The sequence below is a fragment of the Ctenopharyngodon idella genome, chromosome 24 (assembly GCF_019924925.1).
Source record: "Ctenopharyngodon idella isolate HZGC_01 chromosome 24, HZGC01, whole genome shotgun sequence".
NCBI classification, from domain to species: Eukaryota; Metazoa; Chordata; class Actinopteri; order Cypriniformes; family Xenocyprididae; genus Ctenopharyngodon; species Ctenopharyngodon idella.
This window is the reverse complement of record NC_067243.1, coordinates 17,055,689-17,072,045: the sequence shown is the minus strand read 5'-3', so window position 1 is coordinate 17,072,045 and position 16,357 is coordinate 17,055,689. Positions and strand designations below refer to the sequence as shown.

Genomic DNA, 16,357 nt, shown 5'->3' with positions numbered 1-16,357 from the left:
CCCTATTCAACTTACGGAAAAAAAGCTTAACTGACGCGACGACTTTATTCGTAAGTTGAATACAGAAGGCAGTCTGGTGGAAGTTAGATATTTTACTTTATAACTTGTTAAATATGGATATTTTTCTTACACAAACGCGTTGCTTTGCTTCAGAAGGCCTTTATTAAACCCCTGGAGCCATGTGGAGTACGTTTATGATGGATGGAAGCACTTTCTTCAGCTTCATACTTGTGACCCCTGTTCACTGCCATTATAAAGCTTGGATGCGTCAGGATATTTATTAATATAACTCCGACTGTGTTCATCAGAAAGAGGAAAGTCATATACACCTAGGATGGCTTGACGGTGAGTAAAGCTTGGGGTAATTTTCATTTTAAAATGAACTAATCCTTTAATTACAACACAGTCAAGTTATAGAGCTCAATAGGTAATACATGAAAGAAATGACTCCATGTGTAAAGTCAATATTTACTGAGTGAAACAGCAGTGCCTTGGTCTGTTTAAAGGACAGATTGGTGGTTTCAAAAAGGGCATGAGGGTGGAAAAGCAGATCTTTCTCTAGTTCTGAAGTGTTTTCCTTGCAGGCCAGGCCAGTATTTTTATAGACAGTATTGATTTGAAAGAACTAACATTTTGCCCATTGACCGTGATGCACCATTGTAGCTAGTGTTTATGAAATGGATAGCATGTGTGAAATTAATTATTGACAGATTCAAATGTGCCGTCCACAGCAGCGTAAATGTGGATAGTAAGCAGTTTTTGACAAACGTTTTGGATAAATCATTCAGACAAGATGTAGTGGGCAAGCAACCGAGCTTAAAAAGGCTTTCGTGTGAATGATGCAGGGGTAGATTATCAAGTTGTGATGCTGTATTCACTTAGCTTGTCAAAACATAGACAACTTCTGTGACCACATTTCTAAAGTGATACATCACTCGATACAGTGAAAAACTGCAGATTTCCAAAATAATCACTATGACATGCAGCTGAAAACCTTCAGTCAGATGATTCTATGTGCAGTGACTGAAAGAGAATGAAAAAGAGATTGCTTATTAAAATCTAATATCTTGTAAAGGATCAGTAAAATGAAATACAGATTTGACTAAAATATTGTTTAGGCCAGAGATGTAATCACGAGAAGGCGTTCCACCGAGGATAACTCCATTTTCTCAAACTGTTGGCAGCATTACCACCAAATTGAGAGAGAGGGAAAGGAGAAAAAAGTTAACGTGCTTGTAAAAGATGGGCCACTTTATGAATTTTACTGCCCACAGGTCAGATGGGAATACATTCATTCTATATTCAGTGCGGAATTTATACCAGTTTCCCGTCGTTGCTATGCAAAGCACACGAGAACTGTTTCAAGGCAAATCATAAAGCATCTGCCCTTCAGTAGTGGAGATGGAGAAACAATTCTGAAAAGGTGTGAATGTATGTGTGTGTGTGTGTGTGTCCTTTAATACTTCTCTCAGGACATGCCATTTTTTTAATTATTGGTCTATATAAAGGTCAGTGAAATGATGCTCATTTTTTTTTCTGAATCTATTCATTTATTCAACTTATTTAACTCTTTCCCGCCAGCATTTTATAAAAAAGTTGGCATCGAGCATCAGCATTTTTGATCATATTCACAAAACTTTCATGGCCTCCAGAATATTTTGTTGTATGAATATGTAAACACTCAATACATCAAAAGAAAGAACAGAGACTCTGCTTTTATACAAACAAACAAAAAAAAAACATTTTATTCTAGCTTATCATTCATTCTTTTTTATCAACACTTGAATGTGGGAAAGTTTCATAAAAAACAAGAATCATTTGTAACATAAAGCTGAGAAAATCACATTTCTGTCAGGATCACTATCGTCAAAGATGACTGGCAGTTTAGATTGGCGGTATGGTTCTGTTCTGGGCAAAAACTCCCTGCCCATCCATGCAGCCTAGCATGGATAAGAGCAGGGAGAGCAGCGATAACCCGCCTTAGGGTAAACAGAACAGAAACAAGTATTGCAATATCATTAATTTTCTTAATGACAATAATTAATGTAACAACATAATTGAAGAAAGGAGTTTGATCAAAAGAAATATCAGACGGGCAAGTCCTGACTGGACAAAGGAGAAGCTGGGGACGGAGGAGGGTAATTAGCTCCTGAACAATGCGGTAAAGCTGCTGATAATACTGAATGGACCATATATATATACGAATGTGGTGATAGGCGTCGTATTCCTATAGGTCAGTGTGAATCAGCTGATGCGAGCTTGACTAACGTGACCTGCCAGAACTAACGCTATACGCTTGATTTTGGTAAAAGACTTCGGCTGCATCCGAAATCGCATACTTCCCTACTATATAGTAGGCAAAAAACGGTATGTGACAAATGAAGTACTCATAAAAGAGTAGGAAAAAAGTACCCGGATGACTTACTACTTCCGGCGAGATTCTGAAGTGTGTATATGATGGACACTTCTCTATCCCATGAGGCCACGGGAGAGGATTTGTGAATGGCAGTGAAGCAACGTAACTGACTGTAGGTCATGTGATAATGTCAACATAGCGAATGTAGTAAGTCCAGAATACATTCATACTACACACACTCATACTATATAGAATGTACTTTTTTAGCGGTCGCAAAGTAATTACTAATTCAAAATAAGTACCTACTCAAGAGAGTATGGGAGTATGTGAGAGTATTGTCCGGATCGGATTCAGGACAATAATCAAAACATAGATCAAGTAGTTTGTGTCCATCAACACCCCCAAATCTTGCACAGTCCTAAACCTCTTCATGGGTTCGACATTTCATTCATTAACATTAGGCAGTTTTGATTTAAATGCTGTTTAACGTTTGGTGATCACGTTAGCTTACTTGTGCGTAAATAACTTCTATCCACTCCTTCTGGTTTCGCAGATCTTTTTCTTCACTTGTTTTTGGTCCAGAAGATGCTGTACTATTATTTCAGAAGATATGTAACAGCGCCCCCTACCATATAACAGTGAAAACACAGATTGCCGGAAATCCTTGTTAATGGCGTGGGAAGTGTTGTGTCATAATTGACAGAAAATCTTGTCAGTGCGGGGAAAGAGTTAAAATGCAATTCATACACATAATGACATGAATATACCTCTTTAATAAATTCCTTTTGTTATTTATGGGGGTGTACAGTAAAAAAAAAAAATCAGGTTTACACAACTGTACTTATGTCATAATGCAGAAAAAGCCTCATTAAAAGAATAAAATTCATGAAAAGAAATCTGTATTAAATAGTTTGGTGTAATATGATCATATTTCAGAGATTTCTGAAGAAAAAACATTTTAAGAAAACTGCTTTACTGCTCATTAATATTTGAAACACTTTAGTGAGTGCAAGCAACATGCAGAAAGACAAACAAAACAAAGACAGGAAATGATGTCATAGAATGGACAGGAAATGATGGCATAGAAAGGACCCCTACAGCAGACAGTCATGTCTGTGTGTCAGGATCAGTAAAATCTCTTAAAATAACAAATAATTTGAAAAAGGCCATTAATTCCATAGTAATGTGTGTAGCACCATTTAAAACTTAATGATATTTGTTAATTGGAAAGTCATGATATAAGCCATCATGATATATGATGTTATATATAAAACACATTTTTTACAGTTTTTCATAACCATATGAAACAAACAGGAATACAAAGAGTATGTGTATAAGAATTTGGCTTGTGTTTTAATCTAGATTTTTAAAAATATCCTTACTTTTATTTGTCTTTGACCCATAAGCAGATGTCTCAATTTGTTTAAACATCCCATTCCCTGAGTTTATGACACTGTTTCAGGTTTAAAACAGGTTTTTGAACACGTCTCGAGACCTCTGTATTTATGTTCTGTTCAGTTTTGTGTGTGAATTAATAAAATGCATGTCAGAGGTTATGGAGGAACTTCCAGAACAAAGTGATTTTTCTTGTTTACTTCTGGCAACGTTCATTGAGCTTATGAAAAATGAACGTAGATGTATACCGTCGCAAGCATTAGTACGAAATGCAGGGTAATGATACCGTTTCAGCTTTTGACCTGAGGTTAAGGCCGATTATAAACAAGCAGGTAGCGTCTGCAGTCAATACCGACAAATACTTGGAAAGGATGCGGCTAAAAAATATGAATAAATGAACAAAATGACCTTGGTGGCAGCCAGGCTCTTTGCATGCGACAATTTGTTTTCAGAGACCGGAGAAAGCATTCCAACGCTGCCGCAAGAGCGATTCTTGAAAGCTTTTCTTAAATTATTTGAGCCACAAAGAGATTCCGCAACAAGCAAAGGCATCAGCTGCTTTACATTATTCAAGACTTACACAATGGCACTTCTGGCACGTCTCCTGCTTTCAAATTGAACTTGATTTAGTTAAGCTGGGAGAGCACAAATCTGAGGATAGAGTGGCCTGCCAGACGGCAGGGAGGAGAGTCACTAACAGACACGCTGCGGTCTACATGTGGCGCGAAACGCCGTTGACCTTCTGTCCGAAAATGTAACAATGCTTTGGTTCTGAAAGTATTATATTTGCGGATGATGAACCACGCCCGCTGAAAGTTTTGGAGGGTGAATGTCAGGAATGAGAGAGATTCTTTTCGATATTGCCACGAGAAACCTAATATAACACATATTAATAGGATTTGGCTGGGACTATATAGTGCCAATACAATCTAACATTTATTGCTCCCGAGAAAAAGAGCAGAAGCAAGAAACCAAGGTTTCAGGAATTGAGCAGTAGAGAGATTTGGTTTCCCAGAGACAGCCAATGAAGCTTAACAAAGCCATGTTTCAAAATGTATGAATGTATCAGCTGGAATTACACTGCTCCAGTTGAATAAATATCTTCAGGGTTTCTCTTCCCCTGTGTCCGTTGAATGAGCTCTTGTAAACACACTCTTTCTCTCTCTTTCCATCTCTCTCGCTCTTTTTCTCACCCTCAATAGGTTTTGCAAACAAACGGACTGATTGATCTATCACAGGCTTGTGTGGAAGTGTAGAAGGTATCTCAGTGTCAGTGCATTATTGGAACGGAAGCTTCGGAGGAACGCGGGTAAAAAGAACTACACCATAAACCACATTAATTGAGCGGGCTTCATTATCCGCCGGCTTTATTAAAATAGCAGCTCGTTTAGTTGTCGCACACCAGACTTCATATTTCTTTCCTGGCGCTGCTATCAAACTTGTTTATTTTTCCAAAGTTGTTTATTTCCTCGGCTACGAATCATTGGACCAAAAAAATTCTCCCATCTACTTTAGTTTGATTGTCTCTTTTTGCTCCCTTTCTCTGTTTCCCAGTTTTAGTATTATTATTTATTTCAGAAGGTGCTTCCTTCAGAGGAAAAAAAGCTCGTCCTGCCCCCACAGTGGAGTAGCGCCTTGGGCGTTCAGTATTTTGCAAACTAAAAAACTTCTTTGTCAAGTCCTGTAAGTTTGAAATTTTTCTCAAGGCGTACTTTTGTGCTCTCTCATCTTCAAAGTGACTAGCTTTGCTCTTTGTATATAAATGTATGTGTTCCTTTATGCTTCATTTAAGTACACACTGTTCCTTGACTATGCCATTTTTCCTCTTGTACAGTGTTGGCATCTTGTTCAGTAGTGGCATTTGTACCATTGTTTTGAAAACATCTAAGCTTTTGCAGTAACAAGCGACTTTTTGCAGCGAGTAGAGGTGTTGTGTGTCAAAACTCTACATTGCTGTTTTTTAATGTTACTTTGTGTATACAACTCTGTACAACTAAGAAAGCTGATTTAGGAATTAAATTGTCCAAACTGTTCATTCATTTCAGTTCTTTCTAATGATTTGGTTCATTCAGATGGCTCATGTAACTGAAAAAAATAAAAAAAACACTTCCATTTAGCAGATGCTTTTATCCAAAGTCGCTTATATTGCATTCAAGATGCACCATATTGCCAAAAGTTTTGGGATGTCTGCCTTTACGTGCACATGAACTTCAATGACATCCCATTCTTAATCCGTAGTGTTTAATATGGAGTTGGCCCACCCTTTGCAACTATAACAGCTTCAACTCTTCTGGGAAGGCTTTCCACAAGGTTTAGGAGTGTGTTTATGGGAATTTTTGACCATTCTTCTAGAAGCGCATTTGTGAGGTCAGGCACCGATGTTGGACGAGAAGGCCTGGCTCACAGTCTCCGCTCTAATTCATCCCAAAGGTGTTCATGCATTCCTTAGGAATCAGTTGAGGGAATGATTCTAAGACTGATTCATTGTTTAATTCCTGAATGAATCATTTGACTAAACAAATCAGTTGACTGAATGATTCAGCCAGTGACTCATCCATAAAGCCGTTCACTTGTTTTGTTCAGTGTTTTTGAATGAATCGGTTGAGTAAAATGATTCAATGACTCACTCAAAGAAAGTCGCTTATTTCGTCCCTGAATGAATAAGGCTGCGTCCAAAATCGCATACTCTCTTGAGTAAGTTTTGAATGCGTAATTAGGCCTACTTTACGGCCGCTAAAAAAGTATGTTCTATATAGTATGAATGTGCCATGCTGTCATTATCATGTGACCTACCACCGTCAGATGCATCGCTTCACTGCCATTCACAAATCCCTTCCCGTGGCCTCAATGTATAGGAAGTAGTAGGTCATCCAGGAACTTTTTACCTACTATACTGTGAATTCGGACATACTTCTTTTCACACCTTGTTTTTCACTTACTATATAGTAGGGAAGTATGAGATTTTGGATTTTTTTTGAATGAATGACTGAATGATTCAGTGAGTCATTTTGGTGCATTCAGTCCTCCTGGGAAATTCGTAATTAAGGGTTGGGAAATCTTAATTACAACGTAATTAAGCAAAAATAAAGCAAAACGGCGATAAAACTTTTCTACAAAAAATAACCCACAAGATTTTTAACAATGAAGAAAATCCTCTGTTTTGTACTTGAATTATGACTTTGTGGTGGCATTCATGTGCCTTTGACTCATAAATACAATGTTTCTGACATGTTTTGTTGTCTATTTAATGTAGTCTATTTAAATGAGCTTTTAGCTTAGCAAGCTAGTTTTAAAGTAGCTGCCCCAACAGTGCTCTTGTGCTTGTTTCAAAATAGTTTATTTATACAAATGGGAACTTTGCGTGTCTGTTATTTGCAAATCTCTCTAAATAAGCAGTGTGAGGAGTTCCTGGATGACCTGCCTCAGTTTTCACTTGGGTGCTGAAGCTCAAGTAATAGAAATCCAAAGTTAACATTATGGTTCTCTAGCTGCTCAACTACTTTGAGAGTCTTTTCCACCCTTTGCATTTGAATAGCCATTTTAATGAATCCCATCCATGCTCTTAAAATGTTAAAGCAGCAACTCCAAGATCCCCCTCATGAGAGCTCTTGAAAAGTGAGTGTCGACAGAGGGATCCAATGTCTCATAAGCACTTTAGAAGGGAATGTTCTTAGAAATTCAATTTTTAAGCTTGGTTGTTTGAAAGGAAGTTTAAAAGAATGATAGCGGTCTTCATACTACCTCATCACATGCATAATAAAGCACATGCCTGCACAGCATGGTAAATTTATAGAAATACAAACAATAAATGGCAGCTTTCATGCAAGTACTTCATCATGAGCGGCTTATAGGTGCTCTTCATAATGAGCCTGTAGGTCAAGAGCCACTCGCACTCCGCTGGTCATCACAGCCATTGCATAACTTGATTTTCAAAAGCCAGAAAACAGTATAGACGGATTAAAAGAGTACGGTGTGTCAGCTCTGGAATAACGGCTTCTTAAAATCCCATTATTTTGTATTCTGACTCAGCACACCACTCAATATATTACAAATTTTCAGTATGAATAATTTGCGGTCAGTGTCATGCAGAGAAATGGTTGATTCAACTGTTTTGAGCATTAGAGTTGCTGGTTAGAAAACAGATTTTTGGTTGGTTTTTTATGTGTATTATTTGTATGCAATGAACAGATGGCCTGTCTCCAAGCTTATTGTGAGTTATGGACTCTAGTGTGGTGCTAGTGCTTTCTAGCTTTTAAAAGATGAAAAATAGCTCAAATACATTGATAAAGATTCTTGTTGCTTTTAATGAAATGATTTGGCTGTCTTAGACCCCCACATTAGAAGTCCCAAAATCTGTTGAGGGGGTAAAAGGGTGTGTGAATGCTGTCTCTGCAGAGCAATCAATAAAGATTTCCTTTTACTGGCCTGTCTTAGGAAGAACTAAAGATTTTAATGTACTCAAGTCAATATGCAATGGTGACTCAGACAAGAATACAGCCCTTCTGAAAGCTACAATGGACTCTGGGTGTCTGCTCCAGAAATGCTACATCCCCTAATAAAACTGATTAAGAGGTTTTGCCCATTTGCTGAAAGGCCACTGGGGAGGAAGTGTCTGTTTTTTGCTGTGTCCTCTAACTAAATGCAGTGCTATAGATGGAATCAATAGGACAACACGACGCTAATGAAGACTCAGGCAGTGGGACAGCCACAGTACAGTGGGGCTTGACTCCTGAGTCCCCAAACACAAGACCGGTAATCTAGTCATATAGAGGGAATGCACTTGATTAAGTTAAATGTAGTGACTGTATGGGCATCTCTCTCTCTCTCTTTCTTTCTCTCTCTCTCTCTCTTTCTATCTATCTATCTTTCAAGTAGCATAGACTGTAGAAAATGTTGGTTGGTAAAAGTGAGGGAATTAATATGTAAAAATCTATCTATCTATGTATCGATCTATCTACGGTATGTATCGTTAGTTAGTTTGTTAATTCGTTCGTTCATTCGTTTGTAAAAGTCAGGGAATTACTGTCTAAAATTGATCTATCTATCTATCTATCTATCTATGCATCCATTGTTGGTAAAAGTGAGGGAATTCATGTGTAAAAATCTATCTATCTATCTATCATTCCTTAGTTCCTTTGTTCGTTCATTTGTTTGTTGGTAAAAGTCAGGGAATTAATGTCTAAAATTGATCTATCTATATATCTATTGTTGGTAAAAGTGAGGGAATTAGTGTCTAAAAATGATCTATCTAGCTATCTATCTATGCATCCATTGTTGGTAAAAGTGAGGGAATTAATGTGTAAAAATCTATATATCTGTCTATCTATCTATCATTCTATCTATCTATCATTCCCTTGGTGCTTCAGTGGTTCTTCAGCGGTTCTTCACATATATAGCACCATTACCGTATACAGAACCTGTTAAGCCCCTGTATGGTTCTTCAGCGGTTCTTCAGTGGTTCTTTGGGGTGGTTAAGGTGCTATATAGCACCACTGCCATACAAAGAACCTGTTAAGCCCCTTTAAAGGTTCTTTACGGGCCAAAGAAGCACTGTTGGTGCTGTTTAGCACCATTTTTGTTCAAGAAATAAAATGCGATATGGCACCTCTTATGGGTTCCTTATGGGTTCTACATAGCACCATTTGACAAAGGTGTTGTAGAGCACCTTTAAAGATATGGTGCTACATAGCACCAAAAGTGGTTCCCCTATGATTACGAGCCAAGAACCACTTTTAGTGCTATATAGCACCTTTTTTCTTTTTTTTTTAGTGTGATCTATTGTTGCTAAAAGTGAGGGAATTGGTGTCTAAAAATGATCTATCTATCTATCTATCTATCTATCTATCAATGCATCCATTGTTGGTAAAAGTCAGGGAATTAATGTGTAAAGATCTGTCTATCTATTTATCGTTCATTAGTTCGTTCGTTCGTTGGTAAAAGTCAGGGAATTAATGTCTAAAATTGATCTATCTATCTATCGTTGGTAAAAGTGAGGGAATTGGTGTCTAAAAATGATCTATCTATCTATCTATCTATCTATTGTTGGTAAAAGTTAGGGAATTAGTGTCTAAAAATGATCTATCTAGGCCTATCTATCTGTCTGTCTATCTATCTATCTATCTATCTATCTTTGGTAAAAATGGGGAAATTAATGTCTAAAAACGATCTAACAGCACTTGGGCTTAAATGCTCTAACCACAACTCCTCGTTTTGATTTATCCTGTTTTCATATCGAGCTTATCACATAACCAGCTCATTATTGCTGTTGAACTCGCAATTACATTATATTGTCAACGAGTTATGGGAATAAATTAAAGATTCATAAGGCAGAGGAGCAGTTTACTTACCGCAGTACAGGATCAGCAGACCGCTCAACAGCACCACAACCCAGAAAGTTGAGGACATCGTCAGCCACGCATCCCGCTGCCTAGTCCTCTTCCTAAAGGGCGAAGCCATCAAAGTCAGTCTCAATTCTCCAGTCAAATTAGCCTCCAATCAGGCTCATATAGCCAGCAGCTATTCACGCGTCGGCTTTCGTCTCAAAGTTGCCATAAAGAAACTAGGGAGAAACGGCGCGAACGTATCCGTGAGAAGCACTGAAATGAGACTGCAAATGAAGAAGATCCTACGTGATCAGCGATGCGTTAGAGACTGTTCAAGGTAAAACGATCAAGAAAAATAGGCTAAATCATGTCTCACAGAGCTACTAACCGACAGATAACGTAAAAAGAGAGAAGTTAGGGGGTAAAAAAAAAGACTGCAACGTATAAACTTGAAAAAGAAATAGGCTACCTAAAAGCTGAGTTGGAGAGAAGCGCTGCTGCCGTTTCATCTGGCGACTACAGAAAAGTGCTTGATAACTGAAGTGAAGGTGTTTTTGATTCAGAGAAGAGAGCGAATCGATTGTTGTGCTTATTTTCCCCCATAAAGCGCAGTCAAATTATGCCTTCCTGACTGAAATGTTCTGTTTCCAGCTATACATGGGTCAGCGACGGTATTTTATTTGTCTGGTCATATTAAATAGGCTAGATAAAATCTTAAAATGATTTAAATACACCTCTTTATGTTTTCCTGGAAGAGTGTGTGTGTGTGTGTGTGTGTGTGTGTTTAATTTAAAGAAAATATGTTTTTAATAATGATCAAGTAGATGCAAGGAAAGTTTTTCAGTTTTTACTTGATGCCACCTGACATTTTAGAGCCACTAAATCAAGAATTCTGTTGAAAATATCACTTAAGAAATGAAACCAATATGAAGATAAAAACTCCATTTCTTAAACTTAGCACTTGCAAAAGATTTCTCCTGTGTATCATCTCAGACATCTGCATTTGTCATTGACCCGCTATGCATTTATCTTGCTGTGTGCATGTTAGTATTCACAACATTACGTAGCATTTTTCTCAGCGATAAGCCTCTGAATTCAACATCACCTCAAGCTGTGGACACCAACATAATATCCAAGCAGAGACCAGAGGAAATGAAAACCTCTTTAATTTAGCACTTAGGAAAAGTGTTGTTTGTAAATAATATTTAAACCGTTTAGATGAACCTGACTAGTCACAAAAATGGGATTCAAATACTAATGCAGTGTGGAAAATTTACGATCTAATTAAGTCAGCCCTCAGCACTGGTTTACTCATGGGAAAGCCTTGTTTTCCTACGTCATCCACGTGAGAGATGACGGTGTTTGATGGTTTTATTTATGACATGCTAAGTTTCATCCCTTTGAAGGATCAGTAGATCAAGTGTGGGTGGGTTCCTGGGGCAAAGAGTAGACGCTGATGTCTGGCGTGTGTCTATAATTCATAGTCCTAGAGCTTGGGTTGCTGGGCTTCTCAGATGATTGTGTACAATAGTAGACAGCCCTCGACCCACCTCTTTCTAAACCCCCTCTGTGTCCACCCCTGGCCCCCCGGCCATTCCCAAGGGAAATCACAACTACTTCAAAGCGGTCTGCTGAAGGAAAGGAGAAGAAATATTTCGAACTGTATAATTTTTTATGCCTTTCGATCACAAAATCCTTGCTCTCCAAGACCCTCAAAGTGTAACTCATGAGTTGGCGATTTCATATTAATTTGTATGATGTGAATCATATGAAAATGTACAATTTTCAGAAAAAAGTAAGAATTAGGTCCACCCCTAACCCCAACCTAGACATTAACAAGATTGTACGCAAATGTAAGAAAGAGCTCATACGAATTCATACGAATAAAAGGGGACCTATTATGCAAAATTCACTTTTACATGGTGTTTGAACATAAATGTGTCCGTACACAACCACCTTATAATGGTAAAAATCCACCCAGTCCTCTTTTTTAATCCCAATAAATCATAAGCAGTGTCTCAGAAAAGCCGTTTGCAGATTCTAGCAATGTGACATCACATTGCTTAGGCCCCGCCCATGACTTTTGACGACTCTGCCCTACTAGCATAGACCGTGCTCTCAGTGAGCTGTACACAGTCTGCAATGTTTATCTCCTTGCCAGAGCATTTAACATCAGCATTCAAGAAATGTATTTTTATTAAAGCTACTAAAGTTATTCATTCAAGAGCAGTGAGTTATTTTCTGTTTTTCTTTAATACACAGATCTAATACACATAAGCGATTTCTTTCCCTGCTGTTTACGTTTACAGACATAACCGACTGTGTTTATGTGAACTTTGTGTGTTTTTTACATAACCTTGTGTGTATTTTTACATTTTAAGTGCAATAAGATGTGAAAGAGAACTTAGTTTAATACTCACGGGACGCGCTGTCTGAAAGCCAGCTTTCTGTGCGCTCAGAAAAACATATATCAATAGTTTAGACTGATATGGCTTTAAGACGCATGCAGATAATAAACTTTAATGATGAAGAAGAACTGCAATGTCACGTGAGCGTGATTGCGATAGAGATGATAATCAAAACCAAACAGATGTTTTAGTTTTCGGCAGAGTATCTGAGGCACAAGCTGTAGGCTCCACCCTCTTCTGGAAAGTGGGGTGGGGAGCAGCAGCTCATTTGCATTTAAAGATCCATGCACAAAAACAGCATGTTTTTTCTTCCACTCAAAAATGGGCATATACAGCATGGTATAATAAATTATATGTGAGGTATTTTGAGTTGAAACTTCACAGACTCATTCTGGGGACACCTGAGACATATATTAAAAAGGGGCATAATAGGTCCCCTTTAAAGTGCAGTCACATTTACATATCCCTTGAGCAAAACCCAGTCATTTCAACTGGAATCTGCACGATCGGGAGTTGCGCATGAGGGCAAAAAAGTTCCCCGCACAGATTTCGCTTGTGTTCATGTGAATTTGCCATGCTAACCAACAGAAAGCTGATTGGTTTGAAAGTGACTTCTGTGTGAATAAGGCATCACTATGCTATTGACAATGTACAATACCTTTATTGCCCAGCAAATTTCTCTAGTCTCAGCATCAGGCATCATGCTCACAGACCGCTGGCTGAATGTCTGAAGCATATGGCATACAAAATTGGAAACACTTCAGGAGTTTCAAAGTCGTCATCTGATTGGTTGAACAGGATTTCTGGGAAACGTGTGTATCACGTTCCTTAACGGTCCGCCCTGGGAAAAAAAGCTGTTGTGAAGCCAAACCCCCTCATGGAAGAAGAAAGCCGTGGTGTTTACAAATGTGACTCTATAAAATATGTTCGCGAGTTTTACACACCAGTCTGTTATTGTAGGGACATCGACTCCTAAACATGACTCTGAACAAAACAAACTGTGACTGGTTGCTTTACATGTCAGTCAAAGGCCTCTGAATGGTCCTTGGCTAATGAAAGCTGCTGCATGAATTGCAATGAGATTGTGTTGAGATTGACCTTCAGCACCAACTTTCCTCTTCTCATTGTTTAGAAAAAAGCTGACCGTATTATAATACCATGAATTCCTATTTCTCTTTCACAGTTAGTACCTGTAACATAGTGAGTGAGCCCAGACTCCTTTCTTACAGGCATGTATTTTCTTGTTTTACAGCTCATTAAAGTTTCACTAGCGACTACTCCACTTATTTTCATTCAGGACACGTATCAAAATTGTTTGTCTATGCGTGCGAGTGTCATGCGGTTTCAGTGAGGAGACAATATACTGCGTTTAGTGGAAGGGGCAAGGAGATGTCATGAGAGAAGAACATTACTCAGCCACTTAAGAGGTAGGAACCTTCAAAGCAACGTGTGTCACAAGAAGGATTGAGGATGCACAACAGCGATCTGATAGGACCCGAGGGAGCAGTCAAGGTCCTTGTCACTCTGCTTATGAGATGGATTAAGCACGATTGACTGACAGGAAGTATGTCTTCATACAGCGTGTAGAAATGAATCTAACATGATTATGCAACCAGTTATTACTGAAAGTTATGTTGTTATTATTGTTGTGTAGCTTGGACTTAATTGCGCTTGTGTTCCTTTCTCATTACTTGTTTTGAATTAAACTAAATTGTTTATTATCCTGAGACCGTTTGGAATTAAATAACGGGGAGTGATAATACCATTCCTGTATCCCCTGTTTATTATTATTTCATAAAGTGCGTTGTTAAAAGCCATTTATACTGAAGTAGCGTGTCGAATGGAAGATGACATAGGCCTACATGATCTGGTTCCCGAGGTTTTAAAGTCTGGGCGTTCTTGCTTTTTAAGTGCCATCTATTTGTATTGCAAAATTCATGAAAATTAAAACTTGGCCTATTTATTTCTACATTAAATTTAATCCTTGAACATAGCGCTAAAACACTCTCAAATGTTCCGATGTTAAAGTTTTCTCTCTTTCCTAGCTTAATGTAGATAGACAACAATTTGTAGGTTAATTTTACTTAAAATTGTAACCACTGTGGCCCAGACTGTTGCCAAAGGCAAAGCACTCATTGGACTAGCAAACATTTTATTAAATTACAGTACGCTATAATATTTTGATAACTAAGTCTGGTCTTTCTGTTTTTCTGTCCAAACGGGTGTTAAAGGTAGAGTAGGTGATCTGGGAAACGCTAACGTTAGCCTGCTAGCATTGAAAGTATACAATCCCACCCTCCCTGCAAATCGCCGTCCAAAGCCACGCCTTGTCCAAAACACATGAACGCGCACACCACACACACACAGCTGCTCTCGGCAAAGCGTCACAAGAGACAGCGTTAAACTACCTCATGTCTCAAAGCACATAACATTACAATAATAATGAACGTAAACAACTTTCCACTGCATGGTATGGCTCAGTACGGCTCGCTTTGGCACTTTTCCACTGCATGGTATGGCTCGGTACCGTACCGATACTAAAATGTGCCGTGTAAACACTGCAGATCACTGATTGGTCAGAGAGAATCGTCACTACCAGCATTATTGGCAGTAGAGGCGGCGCAACTATAACGATCAGTCTATAATCCCAACCATTTTGAAGCGGTACTGACTGCAGTGGAAAAGCAATGCAAGCCGTGCAGTGCCATTCCGAGCCGAGTCATACCACGCAGTGGAAACGCGCCATTAGCGAGCTTGTACCTGACTGCTGCAGATTCATTTCGGAGTTGATATTGCTGACATGGATATGCATTATTTCAAGTCTGACAGTACAGCTCCGGTTAGAACGACACGGGTTGCCATCTCTTAATTACAGTCGTTATGCCGTGAACGCAGCATAAGCTTGTTGTTTTGATTCAGGTAGGAACTGTAAAAGATGGCTGCTGTTTGTTTGTGGTGCTCTGTGACTGAGGTCTGTCTGTAAACTCTGCATAGCATGAACGCACTGATGACGTATGATGTCTGCGCGAACAGGGTGCGCGAGGGTATGTAAAAACATACGTTGACAGGCAGGTAGCCTGAATAAAATAATTAAATGGACATTTTATGGTCCTATGCCTTCCACAGACAATTTATATTTATAAAAATACATTTAGACCGTTTAACATAGTGATTGCTATCAGGGTATGAGGAGACTTTCAGCCAGAATAACAAAAAATGTTTCTGTAGAGAATCACCTATTGCACCTTTAATAGGAACTGTCTACTCTTAGAATTTTATGCAAAGATTCTCTTGGTGTTGAGTGGAGTGGGACAGGAAGCCTGAAGAGACCTTCTGCCATGGACAAATGACTCAGGAGAACTTTTCACAGTCCAGAAAATGCTCTTCTTCCTTCCTCCATGTCTTGAGCAGGGTGTCCTTGGTCCTTTTGTGGGCAGTTGTCAAGGGAGTTTTGTCTTTTGATGGTGAAAGAGACCACACACAATCTGATGCTGTCATCTGTAATTGGTTGCCTGCCCAGAGGACCCTCCTAGCTGCCATTCTTCTTTATCTCTTCACTCTTATCAGTCCTTTTTCTCCTAGAGTGTCAGCAGGGCACTAGATGTGTGTTCATACAATTGGAGGGCACAGCGGCAGTGATCAACCTTGGTCTTTGTATTGCCAGGAACATTATTTTCTGCTGAAAGGTCCGAAGTAACCTTTGCGCCTGAAAAGCTGTTAAGTCGGGTGAGCTCTAAAAGAAAAATATAAGACAACAGTTGACCAAACAGTGTGACCAGAGCACTAAGATTTATATCGGAACATAAACATCATTCTGATGGAATAACGTAAAGTTTGTATAGTGGCTTTTTAGTATAACCAGTGCACTGAGATTT

General features: G+C 38.7%; 1 protein-coding gene across 1 annotated transcript in view; it reads right to left on the bottom strand.

Annotated features, from left to right (window-relative positions):
- Window positions 1-10,582, bottom strand: part of tafa5b (TAFA chemokine like family member 5b) — a 57,367-nt gene extending 46,785 nt beyond the window's left edge. Inside the window, exon 1 of the mRNA XM_051884961.1 lies at window positions 10,099-10,582. Coding sequence (XP_051740921.1) covers window positions 10,099-10,207 — 109 coding nt within the window. The 5' untranslated portion in view covers window positions 10,208-10,582. The remainder of the gene's footprint in view (window positions 1-10,098) is intronic.
- Between the last annotated feature and the right edge of the window lie 5,775 nt (window positions 10,583-16,357).